The sequence below is a fragment of the Cetorhinus maximus genome, chromosome 6 (genome assembly GCF_964194155.1).
Source record: "Cetorhinus maximus chromosome 6, sCetMax3.hap1.1, whole genome shotgun sequence".
Classification (NCBI taxonomy): Eukaryota; Metazoa; Chordata; class Chondrichthyes; order Lamniformes; family Cetorhinidae; genus Cetorhinus; species Cetorhinus maximus.
The window spans coordinates 28,446,326-28,471,364 of NC_135884.1; the positions used below are offsets into that span (position 1 = coordinate 28,446,326).

A 25,039-nucleotide genomic window follows, 5' to 3' on the forward strand; every position below is an offset into this window, starting at 1 on the left:
GCAAATAGAATTGCCAGAGTAAGCTCAGCACTTGCCTGTTTACATAGGAGACTGGAGAAAACGAGGCATCAAACTTACAACAAAACTTGAACAAAAACAAAAATATCTGGAAAAACTCAGCAGGTCTGAAAGCATCTGCGGAGAGGGATACAGTTGACGTTGAGTCCGAATGACCCTTATCAGAACTAGAATCAGAATTACAACAAAACTTGCTGTGTACAAAACTGCAGTAATACCTACATTGCTCCTGCCTGAGAGACATGGACTACCTACTTTTTAAAAAAATTCATTCATGGGATGTGAGCGTCGCTGGCTAGGCCAGCATTTATTGCCCATCCCTAATTGCCCTCGAGAAGGCGTTGGTGAGCTGCCTTCTTGAGCTGCTGCAGTTCAATGAAGAATCCAATTTCCTTGGGTCTGGCAGCAGTACACATATTAATTATAAAATTAGCTTTCACATTTTAAATCCTTCTTCACAACTTAATGTTATATTTTAAAATGTATTAAGCAATTGGACAGGTTCCACATGAGATGCACTTGAAATGTCATGGGCATCAAATGGGAAGACAAAATGCCCAGCACTCAGGTATTTAAATCAGCAGAAATATTTGGAATTGAAACACTCATCATCAGAGCCGAGCTCAGGTGTAAAGGGCATATAGCACATATGACTGATAAAATCCCTAAGGCGGTTGTGTATTCACAACTTAAACTTGGACGCCGTCTGCTAGGTAGGCTGAGATTAAAGTTCAAGGACTCCTTGATGGCGAACCTCAGGAAATATTGCATGGCCAGCCACAGACTGGGAGATAAATGCACAAGAAAGAATTACCTCAGGAGCAATCGCAAGTAGTGGCACTGTTTCCTTCGAACAGCAAAGAATACAGGCAGCAAATGACAAAATACAAGCTAGAAAGAATGGGTAATCCCAACAAAATCGACAATTCATCCTTGCCCACACTGTGGAAAGTCATGAAGGTATGCAATCGGGCTCCATAGTAATGTTAGAACGTACAGCAGAAGACTCTACGTGTGCAAGAAACGGCCATCTTTGATAACGAAGGGAAACCAATAACGATATAATCGGATGCCTAAGTTGAGGGTTGTTAATGGAGTTAAGCAGTTCTTTTTGCTTGTTTGGGAATAGTTAGTGAAAAGGCCAAGGTTATTCCTTGGCTAGGGTTACATGAGAAAGGGAACAAGGTTCACCAGGCAGTGGGCTAAGAATGTAGTAGTGGGCTATAAGTATTGAACGAACATGTGACCTGTCTGAAGTGTTACCCCAGGTCGGACTCCAGCTGGAATGCATTGGCTATTAACAGTAAAGGTACCCATATTTCTTGAGGTTGCCTAAACTCATATGCAGTCCATGCTCTGATTGGCAGATATCTCACTGGCACTTTGTCCATATTGTGAGCAGAGTTGTTGGGTTAATGCACAAGATAATTCACTCAATTTCTGGGGAGGACTGAAAGCAGGTTCGGAGATTAACCCTTACAACTTCCACCTGCAGTAAAATCCTCGAGTGCACGGTCATCCTAGACAATTTCAGAACATTTTTATAGCATCTTCCAAGACTCAGGACTTTCCAAAGGGCTTCACAGTCAACGAAGATGAGCGCTGGTAACATTGTTAGAGCAAGAGCACACTCATGCACATATTCTGAGTAAGTACCAGCCTCCAGTCCTTCTGGACAGAAGTCTTGGAGACCAGAAGAGCTCCCATTGAACTTGCCAAGTTCTTTTACTCGACCCTTGATGCTGCCCAGCAGTCACAGGCTTAGAGATTTTGTTCATCGTAGGAGGATCTAGCATTTTTAAAAAAAATAAAAGGCAATGCAACTTCAAGCAAAAGTCACAATGCTTAATGTAAACACATACTGGTGTAATGTCCACAAAACAAGAATTTTTGAACAGCTACGTACAAGCATAGGCATGCAAAATGTAATAGCAGACTCACATATAAGGCAAAGACAATTGGTCCAACAGTACACTGTAGTTAGATACTGAGTTAAATTAATCATTTGTGCTGCTTCTCTAATTAAGTACCATACTACCTAGTCACCATTTACATTTAGAGACCTCGTCGATCACCATCAATTTCCTGTGCATTTTTTTTGAAGGGTGCACATGACCCAATCAGATGTTTCCACCAATCACCATGAATAGAATTACATATCCCGCTCTGCATCTACCCTGATATCACAGCCAAGATTCTACACTTAGTTCGGAAAAACGACAGTTGCAAACCCATTATTTTCACATAACACTACTACTAATCTGTCATATAAAACTATGTGCTTAACATGTTTACAGTTAACTTTCACAAGCAAAATTAAGTACTAGTTTCTCCAGAATTTATACTTCTGTCTACAATGATCTCATTCTTTCTATTTGTATTTATGTCAGCAGAAAACTGCAGTCGATGAACCAGAGCTTTCCTAAGGTCAAAGTGAATTTAAGCTACTGCTGCACTTATACTGCAAATTCTGCATCGGTGCAAACTGCATTTGAATATCTATCTACACATAGGTGACAGTTCACTCATGGATATAGCTTTGATCTGACTCCTGAGCACGTTAAAGCTAAGGGAGTCATTTTACAACCATTTTGAGTTTACACTGAGTGCAGTGTAACTTCAACCTGAGTGTGTGAAAGTGTGCATGGAGTCCATCATGGAAAACTGCAGCTTGAGAAACAGGTCTTGTGCCCTGAGCATTTGGTTTTTCCTTTGGGTGGGCAAATGAAAGAGGTGAGAGCAGAAAAGAAGGACATTGTGTAGCAGTTCAGTAGTGTAGCTAGATTAATGGATTACTGGTAATGTATTCCAGTAATTATTAGAAGGGTATTTTGCAGCTACCAAGTTTCAAGTGATTTTCTTTTGAAGTGTGAAGTAGTGCATTCAATTTCATCAATAAGTTTTCCACATTTTAAAACGAGGTTTAGAATCCGAACTTATTGTGCGTATATTGTTTTTCAGGCCAGATATTTGGATCCTTTTCAAAAATAGCACTTCAGTTTTGGAACTGAAATATGAGAGTGGTAATTTTAATATTTTCTGTATCAAGCATCAGCAGAAATAATTTTCTTGTATTTCTGATTGCAGTACTTTGCTGTTAATTTGCTACATGCATATTCCTTCAGTAGCAAGGCTGAGAAAGCATGATTAGGCAGCATGAACAGCCAGGGTGAATTACGTGTATACTGTATACAGACAGCAGTAAATCAAAAGTCTAATTCTTCCCTTATCATTAATCACATTGCTTTTTGTTATGCTTAATGAAAAATGCTTGAGGTGAGGTGAGTTAATAGTTTGTAATGAGCAAAAATACTACACCATGTGTGGAAAAGGGTATCAGGTGCAAAATCTTCAAGTTCTTGTATAATAATGTGTATAGATTGCATTTACAGAATTGGAAAAGAGAGTAAAACATACATTTTAATACTAGAACAGATAATTGCTAGTTTTGAATTGAAGTAAAATGAAATATTGAGCATCTCCTCTGCTGCTTTCATGGACAGCTCAATGCCAAAGAAAATTCCAAACTCTTGACCGAGACTCACTCATTTCCCAGGCAGCAGAGAGGTTTCTAGCTTTCTACATATCTGATGGATGGAAAAGAAACTGGCCATGACTGGCTGTATGTGAATCAAGCAGATCAACTGCTAGGATGACCAAGAAACAGGGTGGCATTTCTGGGACCAACAGTGAGCTGAACTGTTTAATTTTCTCCATGTAAAATCATCATAAAGGCTAGGATGAATAAATGCTGCATAAAATAAATTATAAGGTGGAACAACTCTAAAATCTTGCCATATTTAAAACACCAGGTGTTTCTAATTGTAAAATTCACACAACATAAACACACTGGAGAAGATTTCAAAGCCCTCTGGAATTGGGACAGTAGGGGAGTTATTAAGTTGCTGGTGAATTGTTTACTCTTTGCCGCCATCTTTCTGCTGGATGGAGTAGGGCTGAATCAGATAGGACCCACACTAATCTATGCAAACCAGAGTCCCATGACATAAATAGGACTCCAAAGTCATTTTATATGGACAACTGGACAAAATATCTGCTGTGGATGTTCTGATTAGTAAATCTTGGCAGTACAGAAAACAATGCCTGAAAAAAAAAAATGCTAAAATTCTTTTTTGGGACCAGGATGAGCAAAAGTGCTCCTCTTGTTTCACAAGAATAACATTGACTGCTGTCACCCAGCCTCTCCTCCCTCTCCAACTGCAACTCATGACCTACCTTCTTTCTGGCAGGGCTGACTGATATTGTGCCAGAGTTAGCAAGCTGCACTGGAACAACCATTTGTAGTGTGCAGCTTACCATATCTCCCACTGACACTACTGGGTGGCTGGTTGGCACGCATTGCTGCTTGGCCAACCTATAGTTACCTATCCTACTAAATGTTTGCTTGTTCTGGATAAATATTTTCAACACTCTTTACTATCTCATTTACCCTTCAGTCGGTTCTTTAAAAGGCAGGAAAGCTTGTTTCTCAAGCAACTCCTTATAATTCAGTTCTCTAATGTTATGGATCAATCTTCTAGCCCTTCTCTGAATTTCCTCCAAGGTTCAATGTGCTTTTTGGTTATATTGTTCAGCATTCAATTTGCTGTATTGATTGTTGTTCTTCATTAACTGAACATGTTGAGCATCAGGACAATTCATACTTGAGCATCTCAACATCATTCACACTTTTATTCTCCAATTTCTTATGTCGTATACTTGGCCATATCAAATCTTATCTGCCATTGACCTGGCAACTTATTTGCGACAAGGCCCAATTATATTTCCAATTCTCAAGGATGGTTTCCTAACATAACGTAAAAAGAAATTTGGTAAAAGCTGGTATTTAATTTTGCATACCATGTTAAAATCTAACAGATTTTCAGTAACCAAAATATGCTCATTATGGTACCACATATTTAATAAACTGTTAATACAGTTACCTTGGCCAATGTCTCCTTGTGCAGCACCTGCTGTATCACTAACAAAGCCTGAATAAACATCGTCAGAGGATAAAGAGGGCTTGATAGAACAGGGCTGTTGTGTCTGCACTGCCTGAGATTGAGCAAGTTCTGGTGTATCGCAGCTACATAGGTCACCTTGAGCTGTAGAAATTGTGTAATTATCTGGTTGAAGACCTGGGATAGGAAAGAGAGTGCATTCTAAGTACCCAAATGACTCCACAATACTGAGAAAATTGCAAAGTCATCAAGATGGCTTGCCTTATCATAAGATATATTAAGCTAAACATCTGCACCAGAAAAGCTTTTTTGTTTCCATTCGGCAATCCACTATAGATAGTTCCTTAAGAAACAATTAGCTTTAATACAAGAGACAAGTATTGATACCTCGCCACGTTCATCGGGGTGCACGATTCTTCGCAAAGTTAATAGAATGTTAACGTTTTTAAGTTGAAACATTTTAATTCTTGATTGATAAACTGTTCAATCAAATACGTGCACTCACTTATATTGGAGGCTGTATTCTTCAGTGACTGCACTAATGGATTTAGTAGCTTGCAAGCTTTTAGTTTGTTCTTGCTGGGTCTCCGTCGTCTACCTGTCGGTGGTACAGCTTGCAAGAATCCTAAAGCTGTTGGTAAAGGTTTCCCTAAACGTCTGTACAATTCCTCTATTTCATATCTTTGATGAACTTGAAGTTCTGAGATCTCTTTCATGTGTCTAGGAGAGAGGAATTAAAATGTCTTAAACTTTATAACAAAATTACATGAAGTTCTGCTACATTGGTTAACTATAAAGGTTTCGTTAATTGAGCATTTGAGCGCATAAATCAATGCAGACTTGAGAAATTAACTGTACATGTGCAAATTAACCTGCATAAGTTGATGTGTGCATTAGATGCCAACAAAATTATAGCGTGTTAATTTATTCTATTTGCATCACAAATATAATTTTTTCTATTTTTTGTATTGATTGACTAAAAAGGGTGTTATTGCAATTTCCAAAATAATATACAGACTAGTAATTTATCAAAGCAGACAACGTATACTTGAACCCAAGTATGGACAAACACACTTTTCTCGTAGTGTCTGTAGTTCTTTTTTCATGTCAGCATCTTCAAATTCAGAGTCATTGTCACTGCTCATATAAGATGAGTGGGAAGGAGATGCAGAATTAATAGTTATGGTTGGAGGAGCTGCTGCTTGGCCATGTACAAGCTCTGTATTCTGCCCGTCAGTCTTCAACAAAGCAGCTGATTTTCTTGGTAAAGGAAACTCTCCAGCTGTGCTTGTCTGATTGCAAATAACTGATGTTTGAATAACGTTTGGTTGTGTATTGAATGGTTCATCAGAGTCTGAAGATGGATGACTGAGAAGCATAACTTCCACAGGAACAGAGGTTTGAGCTCGAGAAACCAAAGGCTTTAAATCGGAACTAGTGGGAGATTCATTTGAATAAAGCTCAGGAGGTGCAGAATATCTATTGCGACATGGGTATTTTAAAGTCAGTTCATCTTTTGTACTGATAACTGAAAATCTGCCAATAGTGTTGATTCTTGTAATGGACAGCAGTTTATTTTCCGTTTTTTCTCTCTTTGGGTCATTTTCACCATTTGCTAATGATGGACATAATAAATTTCCCCCTGGTGGATCTGGTGCTTCTTTTGGCTTAGCTTCACTTTTTGCATAATGGTCAATTTTATGAACAATGTCCTGAGATGCTGGAACAACCTGAAATAAATTAGTGAACAATCTTATTCACAAGATCAGCACCATTCTTTAGAGAGTGGGTCTCTGACACACTAGCATGCTTTACTATAATAATGCTCGTTTTATACAATTTTGAGAAAATGCAAAACAGCATTCAACTCTTACTAATATATTTTATATATAACAATTTCCTCTTTTCCCCTACAAGCTAATGGTTATCAGATATACAGGAGAGCCCAAAGCTTACTTCATTTAGGCCTCATTGAATTAAACAAGCTGGTTAATAGTCAGCTTTATTTGGAAAATGAAGGAACTCTTTGTTAGTCTGAAATGAATCCTTCTCAGAAGGAATTACATTTTATTCACATGAGAAATTGATCTGGCAAGTGTACGGGTTAAATAATTAAATCTGCAATGTACATATTTTCATTGGACCTTTAATATGAGGGAAACCAGTACATCTGTCCATTCTCTATCCAGTAATTCTCTTCCAAGCAGCTGGAAATCAACACCTGTAAACTTCCATTTGCTTTTCATGCGAACTATATGTTTCACTGACTATCTGGAAAAATATATCTGGGCCAGATGTCCATTTGTACAGCTGGTCAGTTTAACACAATATTTCGCAATCTCCCTTTTTTAAACACAGCATGGACGAATGCAAAAAATTGATCTGATTTCTTACACGGAAACAAAACGAGTTACAACTTACTTGAAAAGGGGAGGGGAGGGCAGGGGAGAGAGAGAATGCGAGAGAGGATGAGCATGAGTATACATGACTGCATGTGAGCTAAGGGTTGAGGAGAAAGAGTGAGCAGGATGTAAGTGGGGAGATGAGTGTGTAAGGTGAGGTGGGCGGGGGTGGGTGAGCGAGAGAGCTTGGCCAAAAGAGGAGATATATCACATCTTTCCACTAAGTTCCTTTCTCCTGCCGAAAACTGAGCTTTGAAATATTCTATTTTTTTTTTATTCGTTCTTGGTGTTGCTGGTTAGGCCAGCATTTATTGCCAATCCCATTGCCCTTGAAGGCCTTTAAGAGTCAACCACATTGGTGTGACATGAGTCACATGTAGGCCAGACCAGGTAAGGACAGCAGATTTCCTTCCCTAAAGGACATTAGTGAACCAGATGGGTTTTTACAACAATTGAAAATGGTTTCATGGCTTTTAATTCCAGATTTATTTTTTACTGAATTCAAATTCCACCATCTGCTGTGGTGGGATTCGAACCCAGGTCCCCAGAGAATTGCCCTGGGTCTCTGGATTACCAATCAAGTGCCAATACCACTACGCCACTGCCTCCCCTTGATTTCACTCTACTTCTGAATCCTTGTGATGCACCGATATTCTTTTTCAGAGAAGGTACCAAAATTGCTTGCCAGATTCATAACTGATCTGTAGTGTCAGCAAATCTTGTTCAAACTTGTAATTCAACGTTATTTAGAGTTGCCAAGGCCCTTGATTTGTCTTATTGATAGCTGCTTCACACTGACACGATGCTTTCAGGTGCAAAGATCATTTCCAAATCCTTTTGAGCCTCTAAGTGGGTACATTTTCATTCAAAGTACTGAAAATACTCAACAGGTCAGCCTGAGAATTCCGCCCATCATCACCACTCCTTTTTCATACCTTTGCACTTGCTTTAAACATGTTACATCTCTAACTTTTCTCAGTTCTCTCAGAATGCCATCAACCTTAAAAGTTAACTCTGTTTCTTCACCATGGATGATACCTGACCTGCTGGGTATTTCCAATACTCTCTTCATTCCCGATTTCCAAAACCTTTATTTTGTTGGTCTGTCTCCAGTGAGGCCACTGTAGGGGGTGGGGCCTGGGGGAGCCAGCAATTGAGGGGCAGGGCCTGGGGGGGCCAGAAAACAAGTGGCAGGACCTTGGGCAGGGGGGGGGCCCTGGGAATGGGTATAGTGAGATCAGAGCTATAAAGGCCAGGGAGAGCGCAGTGAGACCAAGAGCAGCTATAAAGGAGCAGGCATGAGTGAGAGAACAGCAAGACCAAGAGAGCTATAAGGGAGCAGGCATGGGTGAAACTACCGCAAAACGAGAGAGAGCTATAAAGACGCGGCCTGGCAGACAGCACAGCAGGACTAGAGAGTTATAATAGCCTTGGAGAGAGCACAGAGAGACAGGAGAAAGCTATATAGGCCTGGGTGAGACAGCGAGACAGTCTGACCAACTGCATTCTAAAGAAAATCAAAATGTGAAGTCACAAGGAAGAAGCCAAGTCATTCGTTAGTATTTTTCTCTTTTCTCTAAACTAGGGTAATAGTTTCAAATTAGGTGTTGGGTTAGTATAGCAGTAAGTCAATTAGTAAGAGTGTAAGCATTAACAGGTCCAGAGATATGAATTAAAATTAATAGTTTAAACGTGGCACTAACTAGTTGGTTAGAGAGGGAACAGAGTTTGTTTTACATAATGGACGGGCCTCTGAGACATGTTGCTTGCAATTCCTGCGCCACGTGTGAACTTCAGGACACTTCACTTGTCTTGCGTGCCCACCAGTGTGGGAAGTGTTTTCAGCTGCTACAGTTCAAGCTCAAGCTCAAGCTCACGATTTCTGAACTTGAGGGGCAGCTAGAATCACTGAAGAGCATCAGGGAGGACAAGTGTTTCTTGGAGACTACATTCCAGGTGATGGTCACCCCACAGGCATTAAGAGGTCAGGATAGTAGGTGGGTGGCCATCTGGAAGAATAGGTAGCACAGGAGTCTTTGGGGTATGTGCCACTCTCAAACAGATACTCAGAATTAGAGACTGCTGGGAGCGATGATACCCTGAAGAAGTGCAGCCCAGACCATGGCACCAATGGATAAGGGATTGTACAAGAGGGAACAGCAAAGTGTAGAAATGCAGTTGTTAAAGGAAATTCATAGTTAGGGGGATAGACAGGGACTTTTGTAACCGTCATTGCGAGTCCCGCATGGTGTGTTGATCGCTAGTGCCAGGGTAATGGACATCATGGAGAGTGCGCAGAATATTTTGCAGGGGGAAGGAATTGAGCCAGAGGTGATGGTGCTTGTTGGTACCAACAACACAAAGGGCAGGTATTGAGGTCTACGGTCAGTTTTTCAGGAGCTAGGGAGGAAGTTAAAAAGTAGGAACTAGAGGGTAGCAAACTCTAGATTACTCCACGTGCCTTGTGCTAGGCAGAGTAGAAATAAGAAGATAGGATGATCAATGCGTAGCTTGAAGCATGATGCAGTAGAGAGGGCATCAGGTTCTTGTGGCATTTGGACCAGTTTTGGGACAGAAGACACCTATTCAAAACGGACAGGTTGTACCTCAACAGGGCTGAGACCAATGTCCTTGTGGGGGGGGGTTTACCAGTGTGCTTGAGGATTTAAACTAAATTAGTAGGGGGATGGGCACCAGCATTATAGAAGTAAATGGTAGGGCACTGAGGAGTGCGGAGGAACAAAGGGATCTGGGAGTTCAGATACATAATTCCCTGAAAGTGGCGTCACAGATAGACAAGGTTGTAAAGAAAGCTTTTGGCATACTGGCCTTCATAAATCAAAGTATTGAGTATAGGAGTTGGGATGTTATGGTGAGGTTGTATAAGACATTGGTGAGGCCAACTTTGGAGTATTGTGTGCAGTTCTGGTCGCCTAACTACAGGAAGGATATCAGTAAGATTGAGAGAGTGCAGAGAAGATTTACTAGGATGTTGCCGGGTCTTAAGGAGTTGAGTTACAGGGAAAGATTAAACAGGTTAGGACTTTATTCCTTGGAGCGTAGAAGAATGGGGGGAGATATGAAAGAAGTTTACAAAATTATGAGGGGTATAGACAGAGTAAATGCAAGTAGGTTCTTTCCACTTAGATTAGGAGAAATAAACATGAGAGGACATGGCTTTAGGGTGAAAGGGGAAAGGTTTAGGGGGAACATTAGGGTGAACTTCTTCACTCAGAGAGTGGTGAGAGTGTGGAACGAGCTATCATTTGACGTGGTAAATGCAGGCTCACTCTTAAGTTTTAAGAATAAATTAGATACATGGATGGGAGAGGTCTGGAGGGTTATGGACTAGGTGCAGGTCAATGGGGCTAGCGGAATAATATTTCGGCACAGACTAGAGGGGCCGAATGGCCTGTTTTCTGTGCTGTATGGTTCTATGGTTCTAAGTAGAAAAAAAGAATAAGGTGCATGGAGTCTGTATGTTGGACAGTACTAGTAATACGACATTAGGTAAGAGTGGACTAAGGATGACGACGGGGAATGCAAAAACAGGATTACAATGCATGTGCAGAAAGGCACAAAGTGTGGTGAATAAGGTTGGTGAGCTACAAGCATAAATAGCAGTGTGGAAATATTATGTAGTGCCGTTAAGGAAAACGTGACTTAAAAATGGTGAGGATTGGGCACTTAATATGCAAGGATATACAGTGGTGATACTGGGGGACTTTATTTCCCCAAATACCGATTTGGATAATGTTAGAATAAAGGGCAAGGACAGGGAGAAATGCCTGAACTGTGTTCAGGAGAACCTTCTGATCAGTATGTTCTCAGCTCAGAAAAAAATATGGTAAAGGGATTGGGGGTTGAGATAGCAGAGGGGCTTGCCTTAATTTTTCCAAGTTTCCTTAAATATGGGGGAGGTGCCAGAGGATTGAAGAGTGGCAAATGTGACACACTTATTCAAGAAAGGGTGCAAGTACAGTCCTAGCAACTACAGGCCAGTTAGTCTAATAACAGTGGTATGGTTTTGGAATCCTTAACCAGGGAAAAAAATATCAACAGGCACTTGGAGGGGTTCGAGTTAATTAAGGAGAGCCAGCCTGGATTTGTAAAAGGCAGATCGTGCTTGACTAATATAATTGAATTTTTTGATAAACTAACAGAAGGTTGAAGGGAATGCAGTGGATGTTGTTTATATTGATTTAAAAAAGCATTTGACAAGGCACCACTTAAAAGGCTGGTTAACAAAATTGAGGTCTGTGGAGTAGAAGGGCGTGTGCAACTGGATAAAAAATTGGCTTAAGGAGATGGTTGTTTTTCAGACTGGAGGATGGTAGACAGTGTGTTCCCTAAGGGTCAGTGTTTGGATGACTTTTTTTGCTATATATAATTGACTTGGATCTTGGAATACAGAGTAAAAATTTCAAAACTTGCTGTGACACCAAACTTGGAGGCGCGACAAACAGTGAGGATGATATGAACTGCCTGCAACAGGACATCAATAGGCCAGTAGAATGGGCAGACAACAGGCAGGTGGAATTTAACAGAGAGAAGTGTGGGGTGATGCATTTTGGCAGAAGGGATGGTGAGAGGCAATGTAGACTTCATGGCACAATTCTAAAAAGTGTGCAGGAACAGAGGGAATTGGGGGTGCATGTACATCGATCTTAGAAGGTGGCAGGATATATTGAGAGAATGGTTAGCAAAGTATATAGGATCTTGGGCTTCATAAATAGAGGTATTGAGTAATAAAAGCAGGGAAGTTATGCTGAATCTTTATAAAACTCTGGTTAGGCCCCAGCTAAAGTATTGCACCTGGTTCTAGTCACCACACTTTTGAAAAGATGTGAAGGTCCCTGAGAATAGGAAAGGAGATTTACCAGAATGGTTCCAGGGATTTGGGGGGGCGGGGTGGCGGTTTATGTACAAGGTTGGGTTGGAAAGGCTGGAGTTGATCTCCCTGGAGCAAAGGAGATTGAGGGGAGATTTAATAGAGATGTACAAGATTATGAACAGGCTTAGATAAGGCAGGCAAGGAAATATTATTGCCATTAGGTGATTGTACACGGGTTCGGGAACACAGATTTAAGATTTTGGGCAAGGGATGCAGGGAGAATGTGAGGAAGAACTTATCTTTAATGTAGCAGGTGATAATGACCTGGAGCACAACTTCCCATGAGGATGGTGAATGCGGAAACAATGAATGATTTCAAAAGGAAATTGGATGGGCACTTAGATGGAAATAAACTTGCATGGTTACGGGACCGAGTGGCAGAGTAGGTATCACTGGGTTGCCAGCAAGGACTAGATAAGCCGAATAGCCTCCTGTGCCGTACGTGACTATTAGCTACATTTTCATCTTTTGGATAATGACTTCTACCTTTTTGTACATGCATTATCCTACATTTTTCCCACACTAAAATCATGCACCCTATGGCAGCCCAATTGGTCTTGAGTCTCTTAAGATGGTAAACTTATTACTCAGCACCTGCCTACATCGCTTCAGGTCACTAGCAAACATATGACTATTATAGACATCCCATTACATATCATTCACAAATTAAATTATGTTAATAATCTTAATTTTCCATTGGCACCTCAGCATAGATTCTTTAGAACTCAGAAACCACCAGGATCAGTTTTATAAGACATTTGTTCTCATTAAATGTGCTTCTAGTTGCATTCTGTTGGAGAAAATACAGAACACCAACCACTGTGCAATTGTGTCACTGTTCACAAAGTGAAAATGTTATCCATGACCATTCAATTACTAACAACAATTTTGGCAGCAAATTAATAAGTTTTATTAAACAGCTCAAGAGGATTCAGTGAAGAAAAATAATGCAACAGTAGCAACAACAGCTGCTACAAACGAACAAACAAAATGCATGTAGTCTGAATGAACTACACAAACATTATGCTAATCTGTGATTACATATTTACTGCAGTGAAATATCAGTATAAGCATCTTGTCTCAAAAACAAGTGCAACAGTCAAAGGAAAACATGAAGCAGAAACATAAATGACAATTGGTACAAAAATATACAGAACATTTAAAAATCCTTTGAGACATACCTGAAACCTGTCTATTGCTAGAGGAAGATGATCCACTGTAGATGACATAACAAGCATTGTATCAGATGATCCTGCTCCACAGATGTCAGCAATGGTAACTGAAATAGCGCAGAAGAATTATTAGGTTTCTAGCATTTTCAATATTTCAAAATTACAAACATATAAATATTTGAACTGTGAGCAGGAGTAGGCCACTCAAGCCTGCTCTGCCATTCAATAAGATTATGGATGATCTGATTGTAACCCCAACTCCACATTCCCACCTACTCCCGATAACTTTACACCCTCTTGCTTATGAAGAATTTATCTATTCCTGTCTTAAAGATATTCAAAGACTCTGCTTCCACCGCCTTTTGAGGAAGAGTGTTCCAAAGACTCCCGACCCTCTGGGAGAAAAAAATTCTCCTAATCTCTGTCTTAAATAGGTGACCCCTAATTCTAGGTTCTCCCACAAGCGGAAACATCCTTTCCACATCCACCCTGTCAAGACCTCTCTTGTGTTTCAGTGAAGTTGCCCCTTACTCTTCTAAACCCCAGCAGAGACAAGCTTGGCCTGACCAACCTTTCCTCATAAGCCAACCCTTCTGGATATTAGTCTAGTAATCTTTCTCTGAACTGCTTCCAAAGCATTTACATCCTTCCTAAATTAAGGAGACCAATGCTGTACACAGTACTCCAGATGTGGTCTCAATGCCGTGTCTTGCTGAAGCATAACCTCCCTAATTTTCTTTTCAATTACCATTGCAATAAACAATAACATTCTATTAGCTTTCCTAATTATTTGCTGTACCTGCATACTAACCTGTTGCAATTCATGTACTAGGACACCCAGATCCCTCTGAATCTAAGCTCTGCCATTTCTCACCATTTAGATAATATGCTTATTTTTTATTCTTCGTGCCAAAATAGACAATTTCACATTTTCCTACATTATACTCCATTTGCCAGATCGTGGCCCACTCACTTAGCCTATCTATATCCCTTTGTAGCTTTATGCCCTCTTCACAACTTAGTTTCCTACCTATCTTTGTGTCATCAGCCAATTTAGCAACCATACCTTTGGTCTTTTTATCCAAATTATTTATATATATATTGTAAAAGGTTGAGGCCTCAGCACTGATTCCTGTGGCACACCATTCATTATATCTTGCCAACCAGAAAATGCCCCATTTATGCCTACTGTTTCCTGTTAGCTAGCCAATCTTCTATCCATTCCAATACATTAACCCCTACACCATGAGCTTTTATTTTCTGCAATAACCTTTGATGTGGCACCTTATCAAATGCCTTCTGGAAATCTAAGTACAGTACATCCACTGGTTCCCCTTTATCCACATCAGGTTACTTCTTAAAAGAACTCCAATAAATTGGTTAAACAGGATTTCCCTCTCACAAAACCATGTTGACTCTACCTGATTGCCTAAGTGCTCTGCTATAACCTCTTTAATAATAGCCAACATTTTCTCTATGAAAGATATTAAGCTAACTGGCCTGTAGTATCCTGCTTTCTGTCTTCTTCCCCTTTTGAATAAAGGAGTTACATTTTCAATCTAATAGAATCTTCTTCGAATCTAGGGAATTTTGGAAAATTAAAACCAATGCATCAACTATCTCACTAGCCACGTCTTTTAAGACCCTAGGATGAAGTCCATCAGGACCCAGGGACTTGCCAATCTGCAGTTCCAACAATTTGCTCAGTACCTCTTCCCTGGCGATTGTAATTTTGAGTTCCCTTCCATTTCCTTATTTACAACTATTTCTGGGGTGTTACTTGCATCCTCTATAGTGAAGGCTGATGCATAATACCTGTTCAATTCATCTGCCATCTCTATTTTCCATTATTAATTCCCCAGACTCACTTTCTATAGGACCAATGCTCACTCTGTTAACGCTTCTCTTTTTTAAATAGCTATAGAAACACTTAATGTCTTTAACTTCTTCCTCCTTATTAATCTTTGAGTCATTCTTTCTAGTCATGTTTTCTATATTCTCTCCAATCTTCCCACCTGCCACCCATCTTTGCGCAGTTATATGCTTTTTCTTTAAGTTCGATACTGCCTTTAACTTTTTTAGTTAACCATGGATGGTGAGTTCTCCCTTTGGAACTTTTCTTCCTCGTTGGAATGTATCTATTGTACGTATTCTGAAATAACCCCTTAACTATCTGCCACCGCATCTCTTTTGGCCTATTCCTTAACTTAAATTGCCAGTTCACTTTAGCTAGTTCTACTTTCATACCCTCAATTGTTTTTATTTAAGTTTAAAATACTAGTCTTAGACCCACTCTTCTCTCCTTCAAACTGAATGCAAAATTCAATCATATTATGATCGCTGCTACCTGGGGCACCTTCACTATGAGGTCATTAATTAACCTCATCTTGTTGCACAATCCCAGGTCTAGTATAGCTTCTCTCTGGTTGGTGCCAGAGCATGCTAAGAAACTATCCTGAAAACGTCCTACGAATTCTTTATCTAGGCTTCCTTTGCCCATCTGATTTTTCCAGTCCATATTTAGCTTAAAAATCCCCATGATTATCGCTGTAGCATTTTGACAAGCTTCCAATATCTCTTCCTTTATACCCTGCCCTACCGTGTGGTTACTGTTAGGGGGCCTGTACACCATTCCCACAAGTAACTTCTTGCCTTCATCATTTCTCATCTCTACCCAAACTGCTTCCACATCCTGGTTTCCTGAACTTAGCTCATCCCTCTCTATTGTGCTAATACCACCATTAATTAACAGGGCCAAACTTGAGGGCTTTCACTGAAGGAGAATTTGAAGAACACCCATACACATTTAGCTAGCACAACTGGATCACTGCAACCAACCTCGAAGATACCTTATCCCATCTGAATGCATATATTTCCGAGGACAACTGCTGTGATTAAGATTGTAAATCATGCTGAGAATAACCATATGGTTAGATTTCTTAAGTGCTTCCTTCAAACACTGCTGCACATTTCTTGCGCTTTATATGGATAGCTGATGATATCATGGGACAGCTCTTGAGTAACATGTTTATGATTCTTATTTAACAGAATATGTAATAAATCATTGGGTTAATAAGAAGGACTGAAGCATTTAAAATTCTAACCACAATATATTAATCCAAGTAGAATCAGTCATGGAATGCATGTAACATTGAAGTCTGGAAAGACAAACCTATAGGTTTAAAGAGCATAAGAACAAGAGCAGGCCATATAGTGTCTCAAACCTGCCCTACCATTCAATAAGAATATAAGTTTGAACATAAGTAACACTTCAGTTAACGCACCTTGACTGTTTATAATCGATGTTCCTGTGGACAATGCTGTTGTCTGCGGTTGTACATAGCTTTGAATACACTCTTTTACTTTTAGCTTTTGATTCTGTTGAGCAAGAAACAAAAATGTACAGATAGGAGTTGGTAGATAAACAGTTGGTTACCCGAAGACAATTTTTAAAATCTATTTTAACTGAAATGTTTACTTTAAACAAAAGATGAATGAATCCACTCAAGTCAATCCAAAGGCTTATTTGCCTTTTCTGCACATTATGACTTCAGTGATTCTTCAGATATATTACAGTAAGTATTCCCCAATTCCTTCCTCCACCCACTATTTTGGGGACATGATGTCAATAACAACAGCAATCATAAGATTTGCTGAATCTCTATTGATTAACTTAACCTTGTAAATTTCCCTCGTCTTTTTGGAGAATTTATTGCTTCTCATTGGTATTTTTCAAGTGAGAAAGGGGTTTCTTCCCTTGTCAACATTTATCCCTCGAGCTCCATCAAAACAGATTAATGAACTAGTTCATTGCCTTTTGTGGGACTTTGCTGGCTGCAAATTGGCTGTCATGTTTGTCTACAAAATAACAGCAGCTCATTTTAAAATCACTTTGAAGTCCCAGAAGTTGGGAGGTACTTTATTTGCAAGCCTTTCTTTCCTTCCATCCACTGCATTCCCCTGCAATAAGCATCTGAAATCAGAAACTTATGAATGTGAACTTATTTTACACCACTGCCACCATCAGGTTTGGCCAATAGCAGCTAAGATAGATTTAAATTAGCATAACTGCAAATGACAAAAACAAACACCTGTGGAGTCTCCATGTTGTTTGTGGTCTTGCCATTTGGAGAGTACAAACTGGGACTTTTATGCACCTGCATAGGCTTGCTCAGTAATAGGGTCTAAAGTTTAGGTGATGTCCTATCATCTAAAATTATAGAGAGTATATAAAAGCAATGGAAAAGGTGTTATCAGTTATGAAGAGACTTGAGACAGGCCTTCACTGGAGTTGAGAAGATTTAAGGGACGACCTGGAGATGGGGATAATTCATAATAAGGAGGCACAATGTTAAAATTAGAGGTAGACCATTCAGATTGAAATCAGGAAATGCTTTTTCACAGAGTGCAGAATTCTTTCCTCCAAAATGCTATAGATGATGGGTCAGCTGAAATTTTCAAGACTAATTTGACAAATTTTTATTAGGCATGACACTTTCATTTATATATGCACTTTTCATGACCTCAGGACATCTAGAATTTCTTTACAGTCAATGAAGTACTTTTAAAGTGTAGTTTCATTTATAATATAGGTAAGAGTATCAAGGGATGTAGATCAAAGGTGGAACTGAGATCATCAGCCATGATCTAATTGAATAGCACCATATGCTTGAGGGGCTGAATTACCTACTCCTATTCTGTTGTTCCTATAATGCGATCTTGTCAAAACTGTAGTGTTTGATATGGTAAAGAGTGATAGTTTGTTTCCACTCAATAGCAAGATTGCAGCATAAGTGCACAAAAACAGAGAGAGAATTAACGGGGAGGTTAGAGTTTAAAAAATCTTTACAGAGGGTGGTTGGAATGTTGACTTTTCTGCCACAAATTATATTCGATTTAAGAAAGGAATTAGACAGGTGCTTGCAAAATAGGAATATTAAGAAGTGTGGAGTAAGAGTTAGATGAAATCAGGTGACTTGTGCAAAAAAAAAAATCACCAGCACAAACCTGATGTGCCAAATAGCCTCTCGTCTGCCATTCTGTGGGACTAGAATTTTCTGTCAAGTAGTGGTAATGCTAAAAGTGTTGCCTTATTTAAATGATGCAGCAACTTGAGGTGAGGAGCAGATGCATGGTTAAAGATCAAAATCCAAATGTTGTTGAAGTTGCGCCACTCTACCATTAGATTCGCAAAGACAACATTTTGCTGTCCACCTCACCATAGACATGCAATAAATGTCAAAAAGTTGCTGTATTTGCACAGTAGATATGAACTAAACTTGCCACATCAACCTCTCTAGCACTGAAAATGAACTATTACAAGTGACATCCTATTCCTTTATGTTTTGATTGTTACTGGAGATTATGATAAATTTGATTTTTAATAAAAACTTTTCAGTTCTATATTTTCCCCCTCACTCCATTCTTTCTTTCCCTCTCATTTCTCTTTCTCTGATTTGACATTAAACTCGTCCATTAATTTACACTTCCTTCTCAGTCATTCTCCTTTAATTTCTCAATGCCTCAATCTGATTGGTTAAAGTTGTTCGCACTGTTCACTCAGGTCCCAAATGCACAATTCTGTTTTTGGTTTTGGATCAATCTGGTCTCATTAAGATAAAAACAGAAAATGCTGAAAGTACACAGGTCAGGTAGCATCTGTAGAAAGATAAACAGAGTTAATATTTCAGGTCTGTGATTCTGATTAAAGGTCATTCTGACCTGAAAAGCTAACACTGTTTCTCTCTTCACAAATGCTGCCTGACCTGAATCATTTCCTAATTTTATTTTAGATTTCCAACATGCACAGTATTCTACTTTTCGATTCGGTCAATGTTAAGCTTGTGGCATGATCAGTCATGTGGTCAGCACGGACCCTGACACTGAAAGCGCTCTACAGTCAAACATTCTTAGACAGAGACTTTTTAACAAATTGTGTTTTTAGTGTAGGAATAATCCTATAAATATTCACTCTATCTGAATTTAAGATCTTGTTAGATATCATCTAAAGTTTTCTTGCAGTTACAAGAATGTTGAGATTATTTTGTCTGAAATTCGTGTTAACTGAATGTGTCAAGAATGTAAACTAAGTATGTGCAAAAATAGGAACAAATGTAAACCAGTTTTCTTTAATGAAAATACAAAAAATATAACAGACTATTAAACTACTTCAATATAGATTAATTCTAAAAGGCAAAACTGTTGATTTTAGCCATCATGTGGGCAACATACAAGCTTTAAACCCTGAATTACACATCTCATTGATTGGCAGTTGAGAATTCAAACAGCGAATAAGTTAACCCAGGGGCCAAGAATCGTCCAGTGATCATTTCCAGTGGCCTTCTGAAAAAATTGCAGAGTTACAAAAGAGACTGAGCGCACAGTTTTGATTGAGTATCAAATTGCTAAATTATAATTAAGTGAGAAATTCACAGTGTAATGCATTAAACTGTGGTTCAATAAGCATTCTGGTCAGATTAAATGTTCTAGGGACATTTTAACAAATGGTATAAGTTTGATTTTTTTTCTTATAGAAGGCAGTTAGCATTAATTGTTAGTTTGTCTCACCTGGTAGTACTCATGCCTCTCTATTGAGTTTAAACCCACTATATATTTAGCAAATGCTACACTTATGGAAGTACTATTTTTTGCCTGGGATACTATACCAAGGTCATCTGCACTGTGCAGGTGGGCATAAAAGATTCTATGGCATTATTTTATGTACAGCAGGGAGCTTCCCTGGTATACTAACCAACATTCCTTCCTCCATTACCAACACCAAAAGCTATGATAGGGATTTTGCTCAGCAGTGAACAAACATCGCTCATCATTAATCACGCTTACAGTTGTCCACAGGCTTTTGAAATAAAAACTTATGGTTGTCAATCTGCAGCGCAGCACCCTCTACAGGGCAACTGGGATCTGTACAAACATAGTAAGCAAGAGTATATCTCTTCAACGAGATTGATGAATCCTCACAAACAGATTGAGTCTTAACAAGGGAGTGAAAGTTAGAATATTTAACTTCCTGTAAAATTATGTACAGAAAGTGAAATGAAGTGGTAAAGAAGAAGAGATATAAACAGACAAAAAAAGAAAAATGTTATTTTAATTGTTACAAAATCTTCAATAATTAATACATGAAGGAATGAGACTCTACACTTATAAAATTTAAATTTCAGTGCCAGGGAGCTTTGTCAGCAATTAAAACTGATGATGCCTTTAAAACTTCATTTACACTTGAATCGATAAGGCCCAGCATTTTCTGGCATGCTTAGTGGGTACATACAGCAACTTCATAAATTTACGAGCCACTGGATAAACACTACGCAACAAGATTTCTGGAGGAGCAGGGTAAATTGGAAAGTGCTTCACCATGCATTTGCGGACACCAGAAGATGATGTCTGACTTGCATCATACTAATGGTGAGTTCTAATAACCTCACCATTATTCTTAACACAATCCTATGTGGTAAGTTTTAATGTACTATTTGTGAGATCCTGCTGTGGAAGAACAGGCTGTAATGTTTACCGACACAACAACAGTAACTGCACTTCAAAATTAATCCAATGATTGCTAAATTCTTTGGGATATCCTGAGGACGTGCTGAGGAATACATTTTCTCATTTCAATTAAACTTTATTTTATTTCAGGCAAAGTTTTTTTGGTTTTGATGCATAATGCATTTGTGCATTCCACTTTTTGACCACAGGAAGAAAATATCACTTACTTATCTGCTGAGGATGTTCTTCATTCTTTCAGTTATTTGTGACATAGCTTGTTAATAACAAATTGATTTCAAAATAGATCTTTTAACAGCTTCTTATTTTTAAAATTGTACATCGTCCCTTGTTTCCACACTGAAAATACTGCAAGCACTGATCACTCATCAGTATATTTTAACTGAAACCATGTTTCCTTTTTTTTTTGGCCCAGTGGTAAGCACCATGACAAAAACATATTCCAGGAATCTTTTTAAAATGGGATCGCTCGAAGTTTTGTTGTTATAATGCAAAAAAGAGCATGCAGATTCAAAACCCATGAGCATACCCTGCAGATTTTAAATAGCTAAAACAGAAAAATGTGTTTCATCTTCAAGAGAATTGTAGTAAATATACTTTCTGCATCACAATTTCTTGAGAGAAGTAAACTGCAGGAAATGCAAGTAAATGATAGGCGATAGATGACTGATGAGTAGAGATGACAGCAGTGTGAAATTTCAGCGAGTTTGCTCTGAATTTAACAACATTGAACCAATAAGATTGCTGGCACCTTTGCACTTCATTGGATGAAGTAGTGTTGTAACTGGAGTGGACAAACCATTTAGTTGCCAACATTGGTTGAGACTCTCCACAAAAGCTAGCAACATTGCTACAAATGAGTGTTGAAACCCATTTCCTCTTGCTAGACTTCCAGGAATCATGATGATAAAAAATGGTGACAGGAATATGTGATCATTTAATCACAATAAACAGAATAACACAGTTTTTCAACAACAGGTATTTGTATGCTTCCTTTAGCCAAATCTTATGGGACTGCTTATACTATGAAAGTGAATTGAAGATTAGGCAATCAATATAGGAACCAACCACCTGCCAGCCAGAGGACTGAAACCTCCAAGGGCTACTGCTCTGTTGCTCAAAAGACCTGAACAAAGTTCCAGTGGCTTTCTGTTCTGCAACACAGCTAACAGGCTATTATCTCCTGATAAATTTCTCCACATGAAGGGTCCATGTTTACAGGCTAATAAATGCTGACAACACAGGCACTATTGCCACATCTATGCAGCCTTGTTACAGGGCACCAAGAAATGGGTTTTAGAAAAGCTTCAGACTGGAAAAGACTATTCACCTTGTTTGGCTTGATGATGCATTGTAGGGATTCTCAACCCTTTTCACTTCTTATTTTCCCCCATCCCGGCTGTAGAAGTTCGACTGACCACCTACCCCAACACCACCCATAGCATAACACGCTTCTTTCCATTATAAAAAATAGCTATACAGCTGAAAAGAGCCAGCACAGACATGATGGGCCCAGCGGACTCCTCATGTGCTCTATGATTCTATGAAAGCTGATCCATTACTTTTGAATAGTTCAAATACAAATGGTATCATCCTTTATAAGTGCGCCTGAAAGAAAGACTCCCTCAGTAGTTCATGTAACAATATCCTGAAGAGGTGGTATATGATTTTGGTACAAACATACAGATACTCTGCCATAACACACAGGTGGAAGGATTTTTAACCACAAAAACCAGGCTGAGCAAGGTGGGGCGGTGGGGAGGTGGGCGGGGGGTAAAGTCATGCAAATCAGAAATTTAAACCTGCCTACTACCAGCTTTAACGAAGTCAGCAGGGTGAGCAGGCAACCAACTTGTTCCAAGGAGGCAGGCTGGCAATCTAAATATCATAATGAGGCTATGAGCTTCATTATGATTCAGCTTTTTGAATTTAGCTATGAATGACTGGGTTTCCTGGCCTCAGGAAACCAGGTAGCTACATCCTGGCAAAGGCTGAAAGTAAACACCGGAAAGATTTGATGAATTCCGGCATATTAAGGTCAGGATGTATAATTTGGGGATAAAGTGATCTGCAGCACAGTCATTTAACTTTACTTATCATCTGTATGCTGCCAAATTCCTAAAATTCACAACTTTTACTTGTAAATCTGTGTTAGGAGCAAAGGATGGTGTTTAACAGGTTTGGCAGGAGTTTTAATTGCTGGGTTTATTTACCGAAAATATGACAAGCAAGCAATTAATGTCTTTAATAAATTCATTCATCTTGTAAACTTGACTGCATGTCAGGCTCATTGTGCATTAGTAATCTGCAACTTTAAAATGGCCAATAACTACCAAACAAGTATCAAACCATCTTTCCCAATTAGATAAATATTTAAATTTTCATACTTTGCAATATTCTCACAATAGGATTCTGCTTTGCGTCTCAAAACTTGAAGCACCAAACTAGTCAAACTAAATCTTCAATGTTAACATTCAATGTTAATATTTGAGAACTAAACAGGATGACACAAAAGTAGGATTGACTGACGAAGGTGGCGGTTTGTGGTTTTAAAGCAGAGAATTATGGTTTGATGTTTTCAGGATGTTGCTTATTTAGCCAGGAATCAACGTTCATAATAGCAATGTTATGCCATTATTTCAAACGTATTTTTACATCAGTTTCATCTCCAGATAGAGATCAAGCAGATCATACTCCAATGTCTGTCAAGCTGTCCCATGAAATCAATACCCCTGACACTGTAATCCTATTTAAAGTCAGGCAACCCACTAGAAGATTACACAGGTCGACTGGCATATCATTTCACATGCATTCGGCCAGTATATAGAATCAAAATGAAACGTGATGCAAAAACATTCTCAAAAATAATTACATGTAAGAATAAGATTCTCAGTAGTTCACTTTCCATCCCTCTGAGACATTCAGGAATTAATCATTTTGTTAAATAAACTAGTTGCAATAGAGACACTTCACTGTTCTGAAGTCTGTCTCGCAGCATCACTAAGCTATCTTGCCAAACTTCCTTTAATGCTCCTCCCTGCCCTAGCCCTGAACTAGCATCTTTCTCTCGTTTCTCTCCCATCTCTCCTGATGCCATCTCTGAGGTCATCCTATTCCCACTAAACCGCTGATCATCCAACTACCCCTCCTGGCTCCCATGTTAGCTGATATTGCAAACACCTCTCTCTTTAGATGTTGTCCCACTCCTTTAAATCTGTTGTTATCACTCCTCTCCTCAAAAAAAGTCCTTGTAAACTACTGCCCCATCTCCAACCTCCTTTTTCTCTCCAAAGTCCTTGAACGTGCTATCACCTTCCAAATCTGTTCCCATCTTTCCCAGAACCCCAAGTTTGAATCCCTCCAATCAGGTTTCCACTTCCGCCATGATACCAAAAGAGTTCTTACCAAAGTCACAAATGACATCCTACGACTATAAATTTCCCCTCCTTGTCCTTCTCTACCTATCTGCAGCCTTGAACAAGGCTGACCACACCATCCTCCTCCAATGCCTCTCCACGGTCATCCAGCTGGGTAGGACGGCTTTCACACGGTTCCATTCTTATCTAATCATAGCTAGAGAATCACTTGCAATGGCTTCTCTTCCTGCTCCTGCACCATTACTCCAGTATTCGCCAAGGACTCATCTTTAGCACTATTCAATTTCTCATCTACATGCTACCCCTTGGCAACATCATCCAAAAGTTAAATGCTAGTTTTCACATGTACGCTAACAACACCCAGTTATACGTCACTACCACCTTCTCGATCCTCCAATGTTGCTAAATTATCACAATAGTGAATGAGCAGAAATTTCTTCCAATGAAGTACTGGGAAGACTGATGCCATTGTTTTTAGTTTCCTCTCCAAACTCTGTTACCTAGCCACCAACTCCATCCCTTTCCTTGGAACCAATCTGAGGTCAAGTCAGTCTGTTTGCAACCTTGGGCATTTGATCCCAAGATGAGCTCCTGAACTCATATTTGTCCCATCACTAAATCCACTTATTTCCACCTCCATAAATGCACTCGGCATCACCCCTGGCTCAGCTTATCTGCTGCTGAAACCCTCATT

General features: G+C 39.3%; 1 protein-coding gene across 4 annotated transcripts in view; it reads right to left on the bottom strand.

Annotated features, from left to right (window-relative positions):
• Nucleotides 1-25,039, bottom strand: part of LOC144681669 (serine/threonine-protein kinase WNK2-like) — a 225,598-nt gene that overhangs the window by 25,428 nt on the left and 175,131 nt on the right. For 3 of the 4 annotated variants that reach the window (XM_078543481.1, XM_078543480.1, XM_078543479.1), the window contains exons 19-23: nucleotides 16,732-16,825; nucleotides 13,457-13,554; nucleotides 6,054-6,709; nucleotides 5,485-5,699; nucleotides 4,962-5,156 (exon numbers count right to left, since the gene is read on the bottom strand). In XM_078543481.1, coding sequence (XP_078399607.1) covers nucleotides 4,962-5,156; nucleotides 5,485-5,699; nucleotides 6,054-6,709; nucleotides 13,457-13,554; nucleotides 16,732-16,825 — 1,258 coding nt within the window. Of the gene's footprint in view, nucleotides 1-4,961; nucleotides 5,157-5,366; nucleotides 5,700-6,053; nucleotides 6,710-13,456; nucleotides 13,555-16,731; nucleotides 16,826-25,039 lie in introns of those variants that run through there. The other variant, XM_078543482.1, reaches the window with a different exon arrangement.